Source organism: Salmo salar, chromosome 14 (assembly GCF_965601325.2).
Source record: "Salmo salar chromosome 14, fSalSal1, whole genome shotgun sequence".
NCBI classification, from domain to species: Eukaryota; Metazoa; Chordata; class Actinopteri; order Salmoniformes; family Salmonidae; genus Salmo; species Salmo salar.
In genome coordinates, this window is record NC_138304.1 from 79,584,873 (window position 1) to 79,607,718 (window position 22,846).

The 22,846-nt window shown below is 43.0% G+C and overlaps 3 protein-coding genes across 4 annotated transcripts; 2 read left to right on the forward strand and 1 right to left on the reverse strand.

Moving 5' to 3' along the window:
* Nucleotides 1-1,634: 1,634 nt before the first annotated feature.
* LOC106570243 (keratinocyte differentiation factor 1) lies at nucleotides 1,635-10,116 on the forward strand. Of its 2 annotated transcripts, XM_014142348.3 has the most exons (5): nucleotides 1,635-1,893; nucleotides 2,975-3,862; nucleotides 4,032-4,147; nucleotides 4,293-4,370; nucleotides 7,023-10,116. In XM_014142348.3, the coding sequence occupies exons 2-5, from the start codon at nucleotides 2,997-2,999 to the stop codon at nucleotides 7,034-7,036; spliced, it is 1,074 nt and encodes a 357-aa protein (XP_013997823.1). In that variant the 5' UTR covers nucleotides 1,635-1,893; nucleotides 2,975-2,996; the 3' UTR covers nucleotides 7,037-10,116. The 2 variants fall into 2 exon arrangements, with proteins under 2 accessions (XP_013997823.1, XP_013997821.2); XM_014142346.3 differs by lacking the exon at nucleotides 7,023-10,116 and having other exon boundaries at nucleotides 4,293-7,016.
* A 1,010-nt stretch (nucleotides 10,117-11,126) lies between these two features.
* Nucleotides 11,127-12,509, reverse strand: LOC106570251 (nuclear receptor subfamily 0 group B member 2). The gene is made up of 2 exons (XM_014142362.3): nucleotides 11,748-12,509; nucleotides 11,127-11,492 (listed from the first exon to the last, which is right to left on the reverse strand). Exons 1-2 carry the CDS (start codon nucleotides 12,361-12,363, stop codon nucleotides 11,239-11,241), a joined length of 870 nt encoding a protein of 289 aa, XP_013997837.1. The 5' UTR covers nucleotides 12,364-12,509; the 3' UTR covers nucleotides 11,127-11,238.
* Nucleotides 12,510-13,808: 1,299 nt separating this feature from the next.
* Nucleotides 13,809-21,527, forward strand: nudc (nuclear distribution gene C homolog). Its single transcript, NM_001146614.2, is given in 9 exon segments — nucleotides 13,809-13,986; nucleotides 14,311-14,388; nucleotides 14,475-14,693; nucleotides 16,801-16,899; nucleotides 17,102-17,215; nucleotides 17,801-17,995; nucleotides 18,103-18,186; nucleotides 18,893-19,011; nucleotides 20,966-21,527. Coding segments are annotated over 9 exon segments (1,032 nt in total). The 5' UTR covers nucleotides 13,809-13,914; the 3' UTR covers nucleotides 21,018-21,527.
* Nucleotides 21,528-22,846: the final 1,319 nt, after the last annotated feature.

Genomic DNA, 22,846 nt, shown 5'->3' on the forward strand with positions numbered 1-22,846 from the left:
AAAAAAGAAACGTCCTCTCACTGTCATCTGCGTTTATTTTCAGCCAACTTAACATGTGTAAATATTTGTATGAACATAACAAGATTCAACAACTGAGACATAAACTGAACAAGTTCAACAGACATGTGACTAACAGAAATTGAATTGAATAATGTGTCCCTGAACAAAGGGGGGGGTCAAAATCAAAAGTAACAGTCAGAATCTGGTGTGGCCACCAGCTGCATTAAGTACTGCAGTGCATCTCCTCATGGACTGCACCAGATTTGCCAGTTATTGCTGTGAGATGTTACCCCACTCTTCCACCAAGGCACCTGCAAGTTCCAGGACATTTCTGGGGGGGAATGGCCCTAGCCCTCACCCTCCGATCCAACAGGTCCCAGACATGCTCAATGGGATTGAGATCTGGGCTCTTCGCTGGCCATGGCAGAACACTGACATTCCTGTCTTGCAGGAAATCACGCACAGAACGAGCAGTATGGCTGGTGGCATTGTCATGCTTGAGGGTCATGTCAGGATGAGCCTGCAGGAAGGGTACCACATGAGGCATGCTGCAATGATGAGGGAGGAGGATGTCTTCCCTGTAACGCACAGTGTTGAGATTGCCTGCAATGACAACAAGCTCAGTTCGATGATGCTGTGACACACCGCCCCAGACCATGACGGACCCTCCACCTCCAAATCGATCCCGGTCCAGAGTGCAGGCCTCGGTGTAACGCTCATTCCTTCGATGATAAACACAAATCCGACCATCACTCCTGGTGAGACAAAACCGTGACTCGTCAGTGAAGAGCACTTTTTGCCAGTCCTGTCTGGTCCAGCGACGGTGGATTTGTGCCCACAGGCGTCATTGTTGCCGGTGATGTCTGGTGAGGACCTGCCTTACAACAGGCCTACAAGTCCAGCCTCTCTCAGCCTATTGCGGACAGTCTGAGCATTGATGGAGGGATTGTGCATTCCTGGTGTAACTCGGGCAGTTGTTGTTGCCATCTTGTACCTGTCTCGCAGGTGTGATGTTCGGATGTACCGATCCTGTGCAGGTGTTGTTACGTGTGGTCTGCCACTGCGAGGACGATCAGCTGTCCGTCCTGTCTCCCTGTAGCGCTTTCTTAGTCGTCTCACAGTACGAACATTGCAATTTATTGCCCTGGCCACATCTGCAGTCCTAATGCCTCCTTGCAGCATGCCTAAGGCACGTTCACGCAGATGAGCAGGGACCCTCGGCACCTTTCTTTTAGTGTTTTTCAGAGTCCCTCCATCAATGTTTTTCACAAGCCCTCCATCAATGCTCTTTAGTGTCCTAAGTTTTCATAAGTGTGACCTAAACTGTTAGTGTCTTAAAGACCGTTCCCCAGGTGCATGTTTATTAATTGTTTATGGTTCATTGAACAATCATGGGAAACAGTGTTTAAACCCTTTTCAATGAAGATCTGTGAAGTTATTTTGGATTTTTAAGAATTATCTTTGAATGATAGGGTCCTGTAATTGACGTTTCTTTTTTGCTGAGTTTACCTATAGGATAGTGAGAATCCGATACAAATCCCTAATCCTATAGAATCTTTTGACTAGGGATATGAGCAATTCCATTTTTTTGTTGACCAAATTCGACACTCTTGACATTACTTCGTGGATTTATTTTCGTGGACAGATTTTGGGCGGAGTAAACCATCTTGCTTCGCCTCTTACTCTCTGGTTGAGTTTATGTTTGGTTTACCTTGTCTCGCAGGTACTGCTACTGCTGTAGCAAGAATTTGGGAAACGAAACTATACCGCGTGTGTTTTGTAGGCAATTTAATTTAAGAAGAAAAGTAGAATACAAATGCTCTTGTTTTTTGAGGAATATAACTTTACGGAAGAAAACTCGGTGGAAAGACCGGCGATCACTCTTCCCATGCCGTGAGTAAAACGTAGCTTAAACACAAACGGAAACGCGTACTGCAAATTAATAAACCCAGGTGTAACTTTAGCAATACACTACAGATGGAACAAAATACGATACTTGATTGGATATGTATTTTGGAAATGTTACCTTGACAATTATTGTAACTTATTTTGACCTAAGGCTGTAGATCGACTGACAACGTCGTCGTCCAGTTCAACAATCTGTTTTGCTGCGTGTCTGCAAATGAGTAACCTTTTATTATATATAGTAGGCCCGGCCGGTTTTTCAAACCGGGGGATTGTTTTAATTAATATCAACTCCCTGTAAAGCCTTTTTTTTTTTATTGACATTCACTTTATGACACATTTGTTTACATGTTGGCCTACTTCAGCAGCCTACATTGAATGGACTGTCACCGTCCTCATGCTGGCTTCCATAATGCCATTATTAATGGCGTGTTGTTTACTTTCTGTGAAAGAAGGTTTTGAACGTATAGGCCAGGGCGTTCTGGAGACCCAGGGCGCCATTTTCTGCCATATCACAGTAATTACACACCTGAATCAAGTTCTCATCTTATCACCAAGCCCTTGGATTTAGATGAATCAAGTGTGTTAATGTTGGGCTAGAACACAAACGGGCAGGGGTCATTGTAGTGTAGGCCAAACGCCAATAAGGCTGAAATTGAACCAAGTTGAAGTTTGTGTATTTAATTTTGTTGTTTCATTGCTTTTAAAACAACTAATTTGAGCCCTACATCCTGTGGGCTACATCCACACAACATCCACAGAATAGATTGGGTAGCTTGGCACTAAGGGATATGTGATGATTGATATAGTTTCTTGGTTTGGCAGGGGTTGCAGCCACATGTGACTTATGTTTAAAGTTTGGTTTGCCATGGAAAGGCCCTGCAGCATACATTTGACTTGTTATATAGCCAGGCATTGACCTAATGTCCATGTAGTATTGTTGTTGTCTATTGATTCAAGCCCACTTTACTTTGTCTGAAGCCGCTGATTATTATGACATGGCTAAGCAATGTTCTTTATAAATGTAACATACATATTTCATACTCCCTTTCCTTTTTCCCCCCCCCAGGCCCTGGCTCTAGTTAACCACCATGCCCAGCAGCAGCACAGGGAGCCCCAGACCCTGGTTCGAGCCAGGGGGTCAGGAAGGCCTCGTCCCTTTGGGACCCAAACATCACCTCTCCCGGGGCCACAGCACCAGCCTGGAGTCCTGCTATGAGGAGCGATGTGTGGACCCGGTGGAGGAGAGGCACCAGGGGCCAAAGGTGACATACCACAAGGCCAACCGCAGGGACGCGCAGAGCAGGGAGGCAGAGGAGACCATCAGCTTCATCCCCGGATCTGGAGACTCTCCTTCAGGGGGTCAGGGGTGTGGTCCCTGTGCCCACTCCTCCCCAGGCAGCTGTAAGAGCTGGGTGTGCAGTGTGCTGACCTGTGGACTCTACAGGGTGTGTCGGAGCACCATCCTGGCCCCTAGTCCCAGACAGAGCTCCCCAGATGACGATCGGGAGAAGGTCAGCCGGGGTCTCCAGGGCCACCTTGGGACCAACGACCCCCAAACCAGTAAGGAGAGTGGTGGTGACTCTGATTGGTCAGAGGACGTCTACATCAGAGGGGTCAAAGTGCACATTTCCACAATGGAGAAGGAGCCGGTGGTCGTTACCAGGCCTCCGTTACACAATGGAAGAGGTGGAGGGAGACGGTACAGCCCTCTCTCCTACTCCTGGAACGAGGGGGATATGGGTGATCTGAGTGTGGGTGATGTGGACTCTCTGATCACCCAAAAGCTTCTGGAGCTGTACTCTGAGTACCAGATCGAGGAGCTGGCCCACTGCACCTCAGACTCAGTGTTCCTGAAGAAGACCAGTGAAATCAGCCAGCTTATCAGTGATCTGGCCGAAGAGCATCAGCTTGATGAGCAGGATGCAGAGTGTCGACTGGTCAAGGGCATCATCAGGTAGCTACCATTCACTGGTAGGGATTAACTGCCTTGATCAAGGGCACAACGTGTTTGTGTGTGTGCACGCGCAGAAGCAGTTGTGTATCGCAACAGCGAATTAATACATTTACTTTGTAAAATGGACAGTAAAGTTGATTTACCATTTTCATCTATTCTATTTTATCAGGATCAGCACTAGGAAGAGCAAGAAGAGACCTCAGTGCAAAAAGTCACAGAGGAGAACCTCCGACAGCGGTAACGAAACCATGAGCAACTATCAAGCATCAACCATCAGCAATAACAGTAAGCAACACCTCTACAGATAAACATTTCCAACAGCTTTTCCCTTATTTTGCATACTTATTGAAGTGATACTTCATTTGTTATTCATTTGTAATTACACTGTTAGTTGACTGTCACTCGTTGTTTGTTGTTTTTTACGTTGAAGATGATTATTGTATCCAGATATCCAAGGAGACAGATTCTGATATGAATGCTAGGAACATGAGGATCAACAGTGGAGCAGGTAAGAGACTTGACGTGTGTGCTGTGCAGTGTTATTGTAGTCATCATTAAGTGCTTGTTACAAACTCCCTCACGACGCCAGGACAGCGGAGTCAATCACCACCTTCCGGAGACACCTAAAACCCCATCTCTTTAACGAATACCTGGGATAGGATAAAGTAATCCTTCTACCCCCCCCCCCCCCCCCCCAAAAAAAAGATATAGATGTACTATTGTAAAGTGGTTGTTCCACTGGATATCATAAGGTGAATGCACCAATTTGTAAGTCGCTCTGGATAAGAGCGTCTGCTAAATGACGTTAATGTAATGTAAATGTTATGATGGGGTTAGAGTCCTTCAAGACACTTTTACCGAAACCGCAGTATTTCCCTTGTATTCATTTAGCAGCAGAGTATTGCCGCTGATAAATTGTTGCCACCCACCCCGGAAAATTTGAGGGGATGGGAAAATGCTTTCAGTGTAAACTTAAATGACTAAAACCAGACAAAGTTTATAGAAAAGATAATTGATGTATATATTTTTAAAGATGCAGTAAGTCTTGTCAGAAGCTAGCAGAATCATTACTTACCAACAGCAGCTGTAAATTCCAATATAACTACATTACTTTTTCAAGTTCAATATCCTTGCTTTGTGGGTCAGAGTGCAGTATTTATTTAGTTTCATAGCACAAACGTTTGTTAGCACGTTTCTCATACTGGCTTAATGCTTCCAACACACCGACAGCGTCATTGCACAAAATGGTTACGCAGCATCATCTGGATATGTGTGCAACTAAAGTTCAACAATCACCTTCTGCTACTATTTCTGTCAAGCCGTCTACACATACAGTTTGACGCATACCTTCTATAAATCAACGTATGCACCACACCACGAACGTACTGCAACGCAATGCTGCAAGACAAACGCAGCGTTTCATTGGAAATGAATGTCATTCTGGTGTACCAAAATGCAACGACGCTGTCGGTGTGTTCAAAGCGCTAGACACGTACAGAGCGGCAAGTGCTCTGACATCGCTCGTCCATATGTATATAGTCTTAATTCATTAGATGTGTGTGTGTGTGGTGTAATTTGTTAGGTATTACTTGTTAGATATTACTGCACTGTCAGAGCTAGAAGCACAAGAATTTTGCTACAGCCGCAATAACATCTGCTAATCACGTGTATGTGACCAATAAAATTTGATGTGAATTGCAGGGGGGTTGCCTAGCAACATATTACTCAGAAGGAGTGAACTTCTGCATTGCGCCACAAATTCCCATTATTTGAACAGCTAGCATGACAGCCAAAATGGCTTTGGGAGAAAGAAAGAAATCAGCTAAGAGGGAGAAGTATCAAACACAATAACTACATTATGTAATTGATTGTGTGTGTGAGCATAAGAACACAGAATTAGCCATAGAGAAATGTGTACAATTGCAGACAATTTGCTTTAAAATGGCAAAATGTTGTCTCAGCTTCATGGAAATGTTTCTAGAAGGAAAGTAGCTCCCTTTTTGATACAGAAAAAAACCTTGCTTATTGCTAATAACACACCTGCCTGAAAATATTGTATGGTGCCATGTATAGGCTATGGTAAGAGTCGGTCCTAAAATATTGCTTTACCAATATGTTATTTAGCTAATTTCTGGGAGGGATTATAGATAGATGGTGTTGGCATCATTTGATTTTAATTATTTTTGGAGTAGCTTGTCCTTATAAAATGTCACCAGAAATTACACTACATGACCAAACGTATGTGGATACCTGCTCATCGAACATCTCATTCCCAAATCATGGGCATTGATATGGAGTTGGTCCCCCTTTTGCTGCAATAACACCATACACTCTTCTGGGAAGGCTTTCCACTAGATGTTGGAACATTGCTGCAGGGACTTGCTTCCATTCATCCACAAGAGCATTAGTGAGGTCGGGCACTGATGTTAGGCGATTAGGACTGGCTCGCAGTCGGCGTTCGAATTCATCCCAAAGGTGTTCGATGGGGTTGAGGTCAGGGCTCTGTGCAGGCCAGTCAAGTTGTTCCACACCGATCTCGACAAACCATCTCTGTATGGACCTCGCTATGTGCACAGGGGCATTGTCATGCTAAAACAAGAAAGGGCCTTCCCCAAACTGTTGCCACAAAGTTGGAAGCACAGAATCGTCTAGAATGTTATTGTATGGTGTAGCGTTAAGATTTCCCTTCACTGGAATGAAGGGGCCTAGCCCGAACCATGAAAAAAAGCCCCAGACCGTTATTCCTACTCCACCAAACTTTACAGTTAACACTATGCATTAGGTCAGCTAGTGTTCTCCTGGCATCCCCCCCCCTTGGGTTGTGCCATGGCGGAGATCTTTGTGGGCTATACTCAGCCTTGTCTCAGGATGGTAAGTTGGGGGTTGAAGATATCCCTCTAGTAGTGTGGGGGCTGTGCTTTGGCCAAGTGGGTGGGGTTATATCCTGCCTGTTTGGCCCTGTCCGGGGGTATCATCGGATGGGGCCACAGTGTCTTCTGATCCCTCCTGTCTCAGCCTCCAGTATTTATGCTGCAGTAGTTTATGTGTCGGGGGGCTAGGGTCAGTCTGTTATATCTGGAATATTTCTCCTGTCTTATCCGGTGTCCTTTGTGAATTTAAATATGCTCTCTCTAATTCTCTCTTTCTTTCTCTCTCGGAGGACCTGAGCCCTAGGACCATGCCTCAGGTCTACCTGGCATGATGACTCCTTGCTGTCCCCACCTGGCCGTGCTGCTGCTCCAGTTTCAACTGTTCTGCCTGCGGCTATAGAACCCTGACCTGTTCACCGGACGTGCTACCTGTCCCAGACTTGCTGTTTTTAACTCTCTAGAGACAGCAGGAGCGGTAGAGATACTCTCAATGATCGGCTATGAAAAGCCAACTGACATTTACTCTTGAGGTGCTGACTTGTTGCACCCTCAACAACTACTGTGATTATTATTATTTGACCATGCTGGTCATTTATGAACATTTTAACGTCTTGGCCATGTTCTGTTATAATCTCCACCCGGCACAGCCAGAAGAGGACTGGCCACCCCTCATAGCCTGGTTCCGCTCTAGGTTTCTTCCTAGGTTCCTGCCTTTTAGGCTGGGTTTCTGTACAGCACTTTGAGATATCAGCTGATGTAAGAAGGGCTATATAAATACATTTGATTTGATCCGCCAAACCCAGATTCATCCGTCGGACTACCAGATGGTGAAGCGTGATTCATCATTCCAGAGAACGCGTTTCCACTACTCCAGAGTCCAATGGCGGTGAACTTTACACCACTACTGCCGGCACTTGGCATTGTGCATGGTGATCTTAGGCTTGTGTGCGGCTGCTCGGCCATGGAAACTCATTTCATGAAGCTCCCGACGAACAATTATTGTGCTGCCAGAAGCAGTTTGGAACTCAGTAGGGAGTGTTGCAACTGAGGACAGATGATATTTATGAGCTTCAGCGGTCCAGTTCTGTGAGCTTGTGTGGCCTACCACTTCGCGGCTGAGCCATTGTTGCTCCTAGACATTTTCACTTCACAATAACAGCACTTACAGTTGACCGGGGCAGCTTTAGCAGGGCAGTAATTTCATGAACTGACTTGTTGGAAAGGTGGCATCCTATGACGGTGCCACATTGAAAGTCACTAAGCTCTTCAGTAAGGCCATTCTACTGCCAATGTTTGTCTATGGAGATTGCATGGCTGTGTGCTCCATGTTATACACCTTTCAGCAACGAGTGTGGCTGAAATAGCCGAGTCTACTAATTTGAAGGGGTATCCGCATACTTTATATATATATATATAGTGTACCTTCTCACAGTCCTACATAAAAATTATCCCGACTGGAGTTCCCCAGTGATTCCCCCCTTCCACAAACTTTGCCACCGCTGCACAAAAACAATTGTCTCAGAAACACTGAAACGGGTTGGGTTAGTATCTGAGTGAGAGAGATCTAATAGAGGGAATGTTGTGGCATATATCCAACGTTATCTCTTCCCCTGATAGATACTTCCTTTACGTGACATTTTATTGTGAACATCCTATTTATTTAAGTCTATCCCAGAGGTGGATTGGTTGCCTTAAGGTTGTAGCTCCTTGGGCAGGTCAGACTAGTATTGTCTTTGACAGACACAAGTAAATAAGTTCTATAAACCAAACGCTGTAATATGAACCTAATTGAATCATGTAGATGACAAGTTGTTCTTGATGATGAAGGTCCTGAACCAATTATGTATATATTACTAAACCTGTGGACTTAACTTCATTTTGCACATAAGTTGATGACAAGGTACTCCTGATGTTTTTTGTTTTTTTTGTCATTTGCATTTTAGATGTGAACTTTGAAGCCAAATTTCCTCATTGCGTTGACAATGAAGTTAGTCTGTTCTGTTATATTCTACATCTCATACCTTTTATCATATTTTGATTTAAGCAGAAAGCTCTGAGCATCAGAATGACCCTGCCCTGGACCACGGTCAGAACATGATGACCCATCATCAACACTCCTGATGCATGAAGCTACTAACCAGTCCCCAAGCTGGAGAGGTTGGGACCTGTAGTTCCACATGTATTGTATGTTCTATTGAATTCTGTGTTGGGTCCTTGAAGGAGCCAGAGAATTGCACTCGGTTAAAATAGGTGGGAGGAGTATTACACGTATGCAAACTACTCCAAAGACCGTGACTTTGAAGACTATACTATGAATCGTGTCATCTGTATTTTGAAGGATTATAAATGTACTCAGGGTAGTGAATGTATTTTTGATTCTGACATATTGCGTCCGTGTTTGGGGGTTGGTCTGTCTCAGAGAGAAGTTACTGTAGACTTCAGACCCTTCCAGCCGCTCCTCCTGTTTGGATGTCCGTTCTTATCGCCCTCATATTACTTTAGTGCTGTATGTCCCTTTATCCTTGAATAACAAGTAGCTGTGTTAATATGAAACCCCACTCTCCACTGCTGTTTGATCTCTTTCTGCTTTATCAGGTCAACCCCCAACACTGACACAAGAACCAGTTTCAAGGTAGTGTACTCGCATCCAGTGACTTGCAGGGTAAAGTAAACTGACCCAAGAAATATAGATAACCGCACACTTGATTGCTCCATGGTTTTATTGTGCTACGTTTGGACCTGACGGTCTTAGTCTTCGTAAGGTTTAACCCATGTGAATAATGCAGTGGTTTAGACACCAAGAACCAACCTGGAATGTACTGGAGGCCAAAAACCACTCGCAACGTATGAAGAAAGAACATCTCAAAGACAATGGATGTTGTTATTGGCTTATTGGTGACTGTGAAATACAATTGTAGATGTATCTTTTGATGCCATGGGAATATCATACTACTATACATAACTTTAATCCTAATATGTTGAGATCACTTTAAAATTGGTTATGCTTCAAAATCTCTAGCGAGCATAGGGTCCAGCTGTTGTAACATTTATCATTGTAGACTCCAATGAGTATATATGTGAAATTAACTTTTATAATGTATGCAATTCTGTGATTTTATATAAAACTGTAAAAAAAAGTGACATACAAATGAAGTTGTGACAGCGTTAATGCCATGCTATTCTTGCACATTTTGTCTAATGTTTTATTGTGGTTGGTATAAAGGATATGAGTTGTTCTCTATGGGAAAATTCTAACTTCCACTTAAGTCTAATTTTAGTTCTGCACAATGGGAGACTAAGTGGGTTTATGTGGAATTTATGTTCCGCCACTCTAAGCGTGTGTAAATTAATGACTTACATTGTTAATTAAAAAAAAAAGTCAAACTGTGACTACCTCATCTTTCATTAGCTCACCAATAGAAGATTCAAGAGTCCTACGTTTTGTGTGTTGACGTTAAGCTCTGTGTATCTGGGTTTTCATTCTTTCTAAATAGCCTTTTCCCTTCGCATGACTGAACGTGAGTCACACAATACTCACACACAATACTCTTCCAGTCTATTTACACCTCAGTTCTATGTAGCTGATGCATCAGAATGGAAGAATGTCTGACAACATGCAGACTGTGAGCCAATGAGGGTTCTGTGAGGTGAAACTTTTAGAATGTCGTAGATTGAAAAGATCTGACACACTTATTTTTTCTACAATGGAAGGCAAGCATATTTTTGATTCTACTCAATACATTTTTGTCTGAATGTTCTGTAATGCTTTGCCATGTTGAACAGCCCACATTTAAGACTTGAGCTACACAGACATCTCTGGCAGGTGCACAGTGTTCGTTTGTACCCCCTGGGGATTACTTTTATCTTTGGCAAGGACAAAATAATACAGGCCACCAAATAACTGTAACAAGATAACTGACAACATGTTTTGTTGTTAATGTTAAACAGGTTATTCTGGTTCTGGCCATAGACAGGAAATTGCTAAGAGGTAGGTTTGCAGGAAATGGATAACTGTTCACACATTGTTGAGCTAGTTGGAGTATTAATACATGGCCTAATGCCACATTTTGCCAGTCTCCCTTATCATGCGTTGAAATGTTCAATCCCAGGTAATGTCACTCAAGGGATTTTTGGTACTTTCCATTCCGTACTGCCCTGTACAGTATACAGCACAACATGTTTGTAGTTACATGTAGGAAACCACTAGTAGGAGCCAGAGTACATATCATGCTAAGAGACAGTACAATTAGTCCATGATTTTTCTATCAATGGAAAATACAGTAGCTCTCACTTCATTTATTTTTATCACACCACTAATATATTGCCAGATGTATGCCAAAAACAAATGATAGAAGAGTGATTAAATATGTGTAAAGAAGAGAGAAACTGAAACATTTTGTTTATAAAACTTTTATTGCTTAGTTGCAATCTTCACATTCATATTTGCCAGTAGAAAATACCCTAAAATATAATTCACAAACATACACCATACACACGCACAAACTTTCAGCTGTACTCTTGTCTCATAAACAGCATCTCACTTAACAAGTCAAACAGATTCGCCTGACCAATAACAGGTCTGAAGAACAGTTCTGTGATGAGTGATTGGCTGACAGCCTGTAGGGCAAAAGTCGATAGTAGGATGCGGCTGAATCGACCCGAGTCTCCTGGGTGAAGGGTCAGGACAACCTCCTGTAGAGCTCTCTGGGCCTCCTGTTGGAGACTGTCGATGAATACAGTGGTGCTCAGTCCTGGGACGTCTGTTAAGAGGAATTGGGGTAAATGGAATGTCAATTCAACTGTACTCCACCATCAGCAGTTTAACACTAATGTGACAGAAGAGTGAAGCTGTATGCCATCATTTGTCATGTTAGATTATTAAATAATCATTGATTATGCCATTGATTGCTTCAAATATTTCAGTCGAATGAAATTAATAGAATGTCAGTTCAGGTAGATTTGGAGTTCCACAGAACACCATAGCATGCTGAGAAGAAGTAGAAGAAGAGTTTTACCTGGATTGAAGAGCATAGCACCCTTCAGATAGGCATATTCCTTTGGGCTGAGATTCAGAGTCCACAGTCTGTTCAGACAGCATCTGAGTTTATGCACCCCAGCCAGCATGGGCAGAGACCTCTTCCCCTCATCTTCTTCCTCTTGCTCTTCCTCACTATGTGGAGCCTGACTGTTAAGGAGAATCCTCCTCAGCATGCTAGCCTGTGGTACATCCATCACCTCGAACACAGTCCGTTCTTGGGCTAGGCCCAGAGAGAACAGGGGCACCCAGCAGTCCCTCAGCAGAGATAGCTGGTCCTCCACTGGAAGCTGACGGAAGGAGGGTAAACTCTTCATGAAGCGGATGGTTTTGACCAGAACATCAGATGCCACCTGACAGGTTCCCTCAGGGTTCTTCAGACACACCGCCCGTCGCCACTCGCAATGACAGTTGTGAGGCATTATCATGTTGTAGTTGTACTGGTTCACGTGCTTGTTGTGGATCAGGCTGTTGTTGTTGTACTTACTGTCCGCCCGGCTCAGGATATTGTACAGGATGGTGTGAGGCTGATGTTGTTGCTCCCGGTAACCTGAACAGTGACAGGTGGTCTTCATCTCTTCAAGAGGAAACATCATGATGAATTTTCCTTTGAGGATCAATAAAGTATCAATCAATCAATAGATGATAAGATGTCTCCAGTGCAGAGGCTTTGCAGAGCTATGCTACAGAGGTGAGAATAGCCACATTCTCTCTTTGAAATATTGTTCTGCAGTATGATCAGCAGCTCTGACTTTCTGACAACTCCAGTAGCCCGAGTCCTATTTATAGGAAGATAGGACATGCTCCTCTGATCTGTGAGTGACAAGTCAGCCTTGACCCCTCCCCCTCAGAGCACACGCACACACACCCCCGAGAACAACAGAGTGACCCTGGACTGCTCTGCTCGCTGCGTTAGGTTCTCTCCACGTGGAGCGAGGTAATAGGGCGTATTCATAACAACTGTGACATTTGCCCTGCAGGGAGGGAGAGACGTGAGGAAGCCAGCTGCGCTACGGGGTCAATGACATTTATCATTTATCATGTTTACCTCCAGTTATTAACTCAGCCTGTACCAGGCTACCAAGGACGGGGTCAATGCTCCCATACAGACTGGTACCCCAACACACAGCCTTGGTTCAGTCTTCGATTACGTGCTAGTTAAGGGGTAAATGCAGACTTAGAATCATAGGATAGCAGCATTAATTTTGGTATTGACAAAGAGTAATATAATTTTAGGAAAACAACACAAGTAGCCTAGATTCTAATCACATAGATAGATATCATTTTATTATCATGATCAATAGCCTACTTTCTTTTTGGCCTTACATGTGTTTTTGAAAATAGGCTATGCAACATAGAAAACATTAATCTTTCCACTCATGTTGCATATCACTCAACATAACTATGTGATGGTCATTGTGACCCTTATTTCAGTTTATTTGAATAGTTCAGTCATGGCTCCACAGATATGTTATCTGGGTCAAAGAATGGAACAGTGAGCTGTTGGTCATTGACATCTATCCATCAGCGATATCTCCTGCTAAATCACAATCATTGACAATAAATGAGGGTTAGAATTAGAAAGATGTTCTACAACTATTACATGTAACATTTTCAATAGGATATTTGCCGATTCAGAGGTGGGGAAATTAGCTATAATGGAATCAGAATCAGAATGTTATCCTTGAGCATACAAATCATGTGTTTGCATGTAAAAATGTCTTTCCATAAATACATTTTAATTAATTAAAATGCACAGTTATAACAGATTAACGAAGAAATAATGTGTAATCGTGAAAGGAAATGAATATACGATAATTCTGGAATAATTCATTACCAATATTTTTGCCATCAATCAAACACTTATTTGTAATCTAGAATATTCGTATTTTCCCCCCGTCAAAATTTGAATGTGCCCATATCCGTTCATGTAACACGATCTAATTGGCTGTTTGGTTGTCATTTAAAAGATTGGCCTCCCATTGCATCAAACTTTCCATTCGCTTAGAAACAAGGCGGTGCTTGTTTCTAGGAAGTAGCACAGCAACGTGACTTTACATTGCTCCCTGTTGTTGCTAGCCTGTCCGTTTCAAATTATATTGTCAAACAAGTTTATTTATATAAGGGTATATATATTAGGACAGAAAATGGGTGACGATGAAAAGTATGACGGGATGTTGCTTGTTATGGCACAACAGCACGAAGGAGGTGTACAAGAGGTAAATTACAGTTTGATAGCATGCTAGCATTAGTTAGCAAATTGTTCAACAACTGGCTAGCCGGCTAATTAAGTTAGCTATATGGGGGATGGGAAAGTGTCCTGCGTTTGCACCATACATATAGCACCACAAACATGAAACTAATGTTAGTCGCATTTATTAAATATCACACCAGTAGCGTAATCGTTAGCCATAGGCTAGCTATCTGTGTTTAGGCATGTTGTTGTGGTACCGTTAGTAAGCCATAACAAATAGGCTTGTAAATCGTATAAGGCGCAGGTTGGCTATGTATCATCTCTAATGTAATATTTGTTTTTCCAACAGTTAGTAAACACGTTTTTCAGCTTCCTCCGGCGTAAAACAGACTTCTTTACGGGTGGCGAGGCAGGTGCACCAGAGAAGGTGAGTCCAAAATTGGATACCTAACAGAACAAAAATGCATACATCAAGAGATGCAGATTACCTAGTAATAATACCTCTGTCCCCAGCTGGTGAAGGAGTCGTTTGCCCACCACAGCGGTCTTGCCCTGAAGGCCCATAGAGAGAAGGAGAAGAGACAGGAGAAGGAGAAGAGAGAGAAGGCAGAGAGGGCTGCTAAGCTAGCTGAAGAAGAGGAGAAAAAGAAGATTAAGAAAGCAGACGATGAGCCCAAAATCAAAGAACTGACAGACGAAGAGGCAGAGCGACTTCAGTCCGAAATCGACAAGGTAAGAAAAACGTGTGGTCAGTTATGAGTGTTTGATGTGCTATACACATTAGATGTAATGGTTTGTCTTTGTTAGGGCTGACCCCATTTTTAGTCGACTGGTCAATTGTTTGGTCCATAGGCTGTTGGTGGACCGAGATTTCTTTAGTCGAGCAGTAGCAAAAAATATCACCTGTCTGATTCGTGCTCAACTGATCCATTGTGGAGGCCTTGGAGATGGCACAGTCCATCAGTCTAAAACATGTTAAACTGAAATTGTATATGGTTATATTACATAAGAACAATGGTGCAACGCTAATAAAAATGTACAAAATGTACCCCTTTTTCTCCCCAATTTCGTGGTATCCATTTGGTAGTAGTTACTGTCTTGTCTCATCGCTGCAACTCCCGTACGGACTCGGGAGAGGTGAAGGTCGAGAACCATGCGTCCTCCGAAACACAGCTCAACCAAGCCGCACTACTTCTTGACACAGTGAACATCCAACCCGGAAGCCAGCCACACCAATGTGTCGGAGGAAACACTGTACACCTAGCGACCTGGTCAGCGTGCACTGCGCCCGGCCCGCCACAGGAGTCGCTAGTGCGCGATGAGACAAGGATATCCCTGCCGGCCAAACCCTCCCTAACCCGGACGACGCTGGGCCAATTGTGCGTCGCCCTTAAAATAATATTATTTTATAACAAATGCGCGTTTTACCGGTCGCTGTCCACGGTACTGAAACACAGCACTGCGCTGTTGAATTGGTGCCTTTTCCTAGACCATGTTGCTAGGTGCGTAATAGCAAAGTTAACCAGCATATTGGTGTTGAGAACAATGCTGTGGAGAACAGCAGCAGAATGAGGAGAGGAGAAAACAGCCCTTGACTTATTGTCTAAGAAAAGTAAGGTGAGAGGAAACCCCAACTTAATTAGGTCTATAATCAATAGCCTAACTGTTAAATGTGCCTGTTTTTTTTTAAATCATCAATATATCTACAGAAATAAGACAGATCTTGCTTCTGTTGCCTGTTTGAGTGTTTGTTTAATAGCCTACTGATTCCGTGAGCACCAAGCCTCACGCAATTAAACAATTTCACAAATTAGACTGTTTTTAATCTTTGCTTTGCTGTAATTTTAGTTAGAACAGCCTTTCTAGTATTATTTATAATTTTAGTGTTAACACTGTTCTAAATTGTTGGTGAAATTATATTTATAATAATAACCCTCCTTTTTCTTGATCTCATTGTTATTATTATGATAATAAGTAATGTCATTATCATTAGTAGGCTTAATATAACAGCTTTGTATAACCACCATGGAGCTGTAGGCCTAAGAGCACATCCTGTTTAGTCTTAATAGTGTAATTAATTTAGGCCTACTGTATCAATCAATCATTCATTCATGTCATCACACAGCATATGAGTCATTCATGATTTGAAACGCAATCAAGCATTACATTTTTTTAAATACACTGAAGCGAGCATTTAATAATTAGCTTATGCAATAAATAAACTGTTCCATTTCGGAAATTGCATTCATGAATGAATGCAACTGTTTTTAGTCTTTACTGTAATATAGGCTTAACATAAAAATGTTACAGCAGACTCTATGGTACGCTTACTTTATTTAGTGTTTACGTTGTTCCAAATGGTCAGAAAAATGATATTGTAATCTATACAGCACCTGTTTGGCACACATAATATGCATGCAGCACTTGCTCCTTACTGTATTTTTCTTGATCTCTGGGATTTTACACAACTAGTCACATTTATTCCACACATCTGACTTTCCCTTTACCTCGAGCAACCAGTAAACATTCCCCCGTTTCAATTTGATTCGTCACGTCCTCTGCATCCATTTTGCTGTCACGTGTTAGTGTTCAGAGTTTGTTATAACCTATAGCATTATGATATGCTATAGGTCAGGCTCTATTGTACCCTATTCAGACGGGGTTAGTTTTACTGGGGAAGGTCGGGTAATGTAATTATGTGCATGAGCACAAAACACAGACAACTCTTGGTAAAGAACAGACAACTCTTGGTAAACCAATATTTTTTTTAATTGGGGACCGCCCTAGTCTTTGTCTTGATGAAGCTTAATGTCTGTCTTTGTCTTGTCTTCGTTTTTAGCAAAAGAAACAAGAGGAGAAGAAAGAGGCCACAAACACACATGCAGAAACTCCACCCGAGAAAGCTGAGAAGGAAGGGAGAGAGAAGGGAGACAAGGAGGTAAGAGATTCGTTTGGGATGCCTCAGTAGATAAATGAGCTGTAGAGAGACATCACTTTTTCCCCCGCTATCATATAGGTGGGGCATCTCACTTGGGAAATAAACTAGGGGGGGGAAACGTATGCACATAGTTAACAGCACAAGGGTATTTTATGCATGTTGAAGGCAATTGAAGCTAATAACTAACTTTAATTTCTGCTAGACTGATTCCGATGGAGAAGAAGATGAGAAAGACAAGGACAAGATTAAACCTAACGCAGGCAATGGAGCTGACCTGGCCAACTATCGTTGGACACAATCCCTGTCTGAAGTGGACGTGAGTTTATTTCCCTTTTGCCTTTGGTTTTAGTATTTCCTAGTGCATGGATATTAAAGTTGTTTAACTGTAGCATGATTGTTTAACTATGAAGAGGTATTTTGTGCTCTCTGTTCATTTTGCACATTATGCATGGGCAGCTCCTCTATTTCAGAGCGGGTGGTGATTTATCTTTTTGCCCCCAGTCGCTAAGGATTGGTTTAGTATTGGGCTAGATGTAATCTGGGCAGACAAGGTATTCAGGCATTCTGTGTGTTCCCCTTTATCTTGCCACCTAGCTAGTGGTGCCTTCATTCTAATTGGGTGTTCCCCTTTATCCCGCCCCCCAGCTGGTGGTACCTTCATTCTAATTGGGTGTTCCCCTTTATCTTGCCAGCTTGCTGGTGGAGCCTTCATTCTAATTGGGTGTTCCCCTTTATCCCGCCCCCCCAGCTGGTGGTACCTTCATTCTAATTGGGTGTTCCCCTTTATCCTGCCCCCCAGCTGGTGGTGCCTTCATTCTAATTGGGTGTTCCCCTTTATCTTGCCAGCTTGCTGGTAGTGCCTTCATTCTAATTGGGTGTTCCCCTTTATCCCGCCCTCCAGCTGGTGGTGCCTTTTGATGTGAAGTTCCGCATGAAGGGGAAGGATGTGGTGGTGGACATCCAGCGTGGTATGCTGAAGGTGGGTCTGAAGGGCCATCCTCCTGTGATCGATGGACAGCTCTACAGCCACGTCAAGGTGGAGGAGAGCTCCTGGCTCATTGAGGACGGCAAGGTGGTCACCATTCACCTGGAGAAGGTACTGCTTTTATTTCTCTTGTATTACAAGGGGTTTCATTGAGATTAAACATCTCTTTCACTCTGAAACCTTTTAAGTCACTAAATCATGCCTTGCATCTGTTTCAGATCAACAAGATGGAGTGGTGGAATAAGATGGTCACCACGGATCCAGAACTCAATACAAAGAAGATCTGTCCGGAGAACTCTAAGGTAACCAACGCCAAGCTACTGATGCAAGGCTCACTGCAAGAGAACATGTGATTATTCTCCTTTATTTAAAGATAAAAGGGTAATTTATCTCCCATTTACTAAAGCTCTTTCCCTTACTCTCCCTCTCTCTCTCCATCTCTATATTCCTCCCTCTCTCTCCATCTCTATATTCCTCCCTCTCTCTCCATTTCTCTATATTCCTCCCTCTCTCTACATTTCTCTATATTCCTCCCTCTCTCTACATTTCTCTATATTCCTCCCTCTCTCTACATTTCTCTATATTCCTCCCTCTCTCTACATTTCTCTATATTCCTCCCTCTCTCTACATTTCTCTATATTCCTCCCTCTCTCTACATTTCTCTATATTCCTCCCTCTCTCTCTACATTTCTCTATATTCCTCCCTCTCTCTACATTTCTCTATATTCCTCCCTCTCACTACATTTCTCTATATTCCTCCCTCTCTCTCTCCATCTCTATATTCCTCCCTCTCTCTACATTTCTCTATATTCCTCCCTCTCTCTACATTCTCTCTATATTCCTCCCTCTCTCTCTACATTTCTCTATATTCCTCCCTCTCTCTCTACATTTCTCTATATTCCTCCGCTCTCTCTACATTTCTCTATATTCCTATCGCTCATCTTCCATCTCTCTATATTCCTCCCTCTCACCCTCTATCTCTCCCTCTCCCTCTTCCTGCTGTCTCAGCTGTCAGATCTGGATGGGGAGACCCGTGGTATGGTGGAGAAGATGATGTACGACCAGAGACAGAAGTCCATGGGTCTACCCACCTCCGAAGAGCAGAAGAAACAAGACATCCTCAAAAAGTAGCTTTCAGCACATTGCTTATAGCACCATTGGCATGTCCATCATGACATAGTTTAAGTAGTGCAGTACCTTTCTTCACATTGAGCTCCCGAGTGGGGCAGCGGTCTAAGGCACTGCATCTCGGTGCAAGAGGCATCACTACAGTCCCTGGTTCGAATCCAGGCTGAATCACATCCGGCTGTGATTGGGAGTTCCCCTTTATCCCGCCCAGTGTCGTCCGGGTTTGGCCGGGGTAGGCCATCATTGTAAATAAGGAATTTGTTCTTAACTGACTTGCCTAGTTATATAAAGGTTAAATAAAAACATAGACAGTGAAACGTTTGACCCCATCCCAATAATCACTGGGACTTAACTACTGACAGAATTGAACATTAGAAAAGTACTTCATATTACATACCTACTGACAAGAAAATGTTCTGTTTGCTTTCTATAGGTTTACTTGGTGCTTTTCTTTTTATTGTCAAACATGTTCCAATATACTGGATAGTTTAACAGAGCCATAGAAACGAGGAAACAGGAAAAGGTGAATGTAAAAGCGGCTGCCTCCTACTGTTTTCTGTCAAGGTCAGGTCACACGATCATTGCAGCCATAAACAGATAGTGAGATGTCTGTACCAGCTTCCCAACTGAGTCCGGGACTAGAGCTGACCTCACTTCTTGTTCCTCGACCATCATAATGCCCCATGTCACCCACTGCACTCCTCTTCAGCAGGTGGATTATGCAGTGTGTTTTTTGAGAAGTGCATATGTTATCCCTATTCAAAGTCAGGACCCACGCTGACCTTGGCCGGTCAGTCAGTCTCAATGTGCATGTCTCCCGCGGTTGAGCTTTTTGTTATGAGCAGGTGGATTGCATAGTTTGTGCCCTGTTTTTTACATTTTTATTGAAGAACAAAGTTATATGCATTTTACATACTGCGTGGTCTTGTGAATATGCTCTGTATTTGACAGATTGCATGACCAGACAATGACCATGTCCTTATTTCCTAGTGACGTGACTTGGGCAATGTGAGGTGCATTAGTGATAGTTGGCAAATACTGCCTGAATGATCTCTGTATGACTCACTAGACTAGTATAGGTAGAAGGACCATTACACAGTGATAAGGGGTGTGTACGGGATAGAGGGAAGGAGCCGTAACCATTGGAGATGGATGCACAGGACGTTCTCTTATCACTGGAGGTTATTAACCCCTTCTAGTCCCAGTCACGAGCAAAGCCAGCGGTAGGTTACCCTTGTTCACCTGTGGCTTACTAGAAACCCTATTTAAGGGAAGGAGCCGTCGGAAATGGCTGTAGAGGACAGTCTCTTATCAGAGTTCATGTTATTAAGCCCTTCTACCCCCTGTCCTGGTCATGACGAGGCGAGGCCAATGATAGGTTGGCTGGTTATATGTGTGATGTCATTCTGCCACGCCTCACACTTCCTCTATAGTTTATGAAAGTGTCCTATTCAAAAGATCTAGTACACTTACTATGGTTAGACTTCTGTTCATTACTGTGTGACACAATAGAGGGAATCCAAATCCTTTATAAATGGGTGTTAGTCTGATGTGGTTACTTTGTAGGTGTTTTTGGCCATATCGGTATCGGGCGATTAAAAGCCTTAAAATATATCTGCATCGGCCTGTTGTGGAGGTGAGAAAACGAAGGAAAAGGTCAATATTGCAAAGAAAATACTGACCTATCGGTATCACACAAAATGTCCACATCGGTGCATCTGTAACCGGCTTCACTGTGCTGCTACCAGCTTGGTTTCCTCCACTGTCCCTTTACTGGGTTCAATGCTGGGATGAGTTTATCCAGTGTAATCTGACTATTAAACATGGCTAGTCTTGCAGACGCCTATGGTCGTTGTCATTGCCAAACCCTTGTAGCCTGGGACCAGGCTACTCTCTCACTGTTCTGACTCTATGTGACACCCCCCCCCCCCCCCCTCTGTCATTGTGTTCCAGGTTCATGTCGCAGCACCCAGAGATGGACTTCTCTAAAGCCAAGTTCAGCTAAGACTCACTGTGGTTCCCCAGCCAACCCTCCATACCCCTCTGCACTCTTACTCTGCCCAGGAAAACGATGGCTAGGAATCCTCATCAAAACAAACCTCCAGCGCCTCTGTCTTCATCACCCTTTCTCTTTCTTTCTTCATCACTTTCTCTCTATTTCTGTCTCTTCCCATTTCTGTAGTCCTAAAGTGCTGGGTTCTTGTTAGTCTCATTCCTGTGACTGACAGAAACTTGACGACTGTAGTAACTCCCATCTTTGTTGTGTTGCATGTGTTACTGTGTTCTGAATGTTTTAAAGAAATGTTTGGAGTTTTTTCTTTTAAAATAAATTAATTCAAACCACATTCATTGAAATCTGGCATCATCGGTACTTTATTGTAAGAGAAAAATAACTGAAATACCATGTGAGATTAGCTACCATGCAGATTAGTCATTTAGTTCATTGTGAAATGTAACGAGCTTTCAGAGACGCTGCGAGAGGCAGCAAATGTCAATAAAAAAAAAATAGTTCTCATGTTTTTATTACCCATGAATTGAAAGTGTTCAATCGTAAAACGTAGTTGAAGGCCAGGTTAACAGGTAGTCGTATTGAATTTGGAGGACATCCAAGCCTCAGGTCCAAGGGCTCCCAACTGACTGATATATTCAGTGTGTTTGAAATGAAACTTGTAGGTGTTGAGTGACCATGTGTTGCTATTATGTTACGTGTCCTGCCTTTGAGACTAGAGGTTTGTATGGATCTCTTATGAATTGCTTTAAATATGATCTGATATAGAAAAAGGTATATAGAGTAAGGAGCATGTACCAGGCAGGGCTAGAGCAAGCAGACAACGTCCGTTTGTACAGAGTAGATGACATCGATATTTGTAGTTCATAGGTTGGGAATGGTTGAGTCAATATTACCAGGTTACTAGATGAGGTTGTCATGGTAGATCAAGAACCTGACATCGTGAAGCGATTTTTCAAATAAATGTCAAGGGTATACTAAATGCACAAATATGATTAAAAGTCCTGGTTTTGAAATTATTTTAGATATTCCATTAAAAATCTGCTGTTTCCAGCTACAATAGTCATTTACAACATTAACAATGTCTACACTGTATTTCTGATCAATTTGATATTATTTTAATGGACAAAAAATGTGCTTTTCTTTCAAAAACAAGGACATTTCTAAGTGACCCCAAACTTTTGAACAGTAGTGTATATAGGTAGTATGTCAAACCAAAAATGATGGATTTGTAAAGGAATATAGTATCATTAAGAGGAGTCAGTAACCTATAAAGGGTCACCTGGAATGAGATCATCACCACAGCAAAAACAGACACTGTGCAATAAGGAGGCCTGCTGGGGCGGAGGCAAAGCGTCTCAGTAGGATTGCAGATCTTGGATCTGTTATGCCTTTTAGATCATAAGGATTAGATCAGCACTCCTACTCTGAGACATTTTGAATACATACTCTGGACCTCAACCAGCCTCCAGCCTCTCTGGCTCCCCCTGCAACAATAGGTCAGATGATGATTCCAGCCTGGCTCTATTGTCAGGGTCTGCATGGGGCCGTGGGTAAAACAGCCCAACTCACTGAGGGGGTCTGTTGCCGGCCGCTCTCCCCTTCTCAGACTGGAGGAACAACAACCAGCCTTTACTGCATTCCCACGCCAGCAGCAGCAGCACTTCTCGGGCAGAGAGATAGAATCATAGAGGTATTATAGCTGGAATTATAACCACCCTGGATGGTATAATGACAGACTGTTTCACCTCATGTTGACAAGTGACATTCAATAGTGAGGGGGAACCACCTACTCCTGTAAATGGAGTGGCAGGGCAGGACAGGAC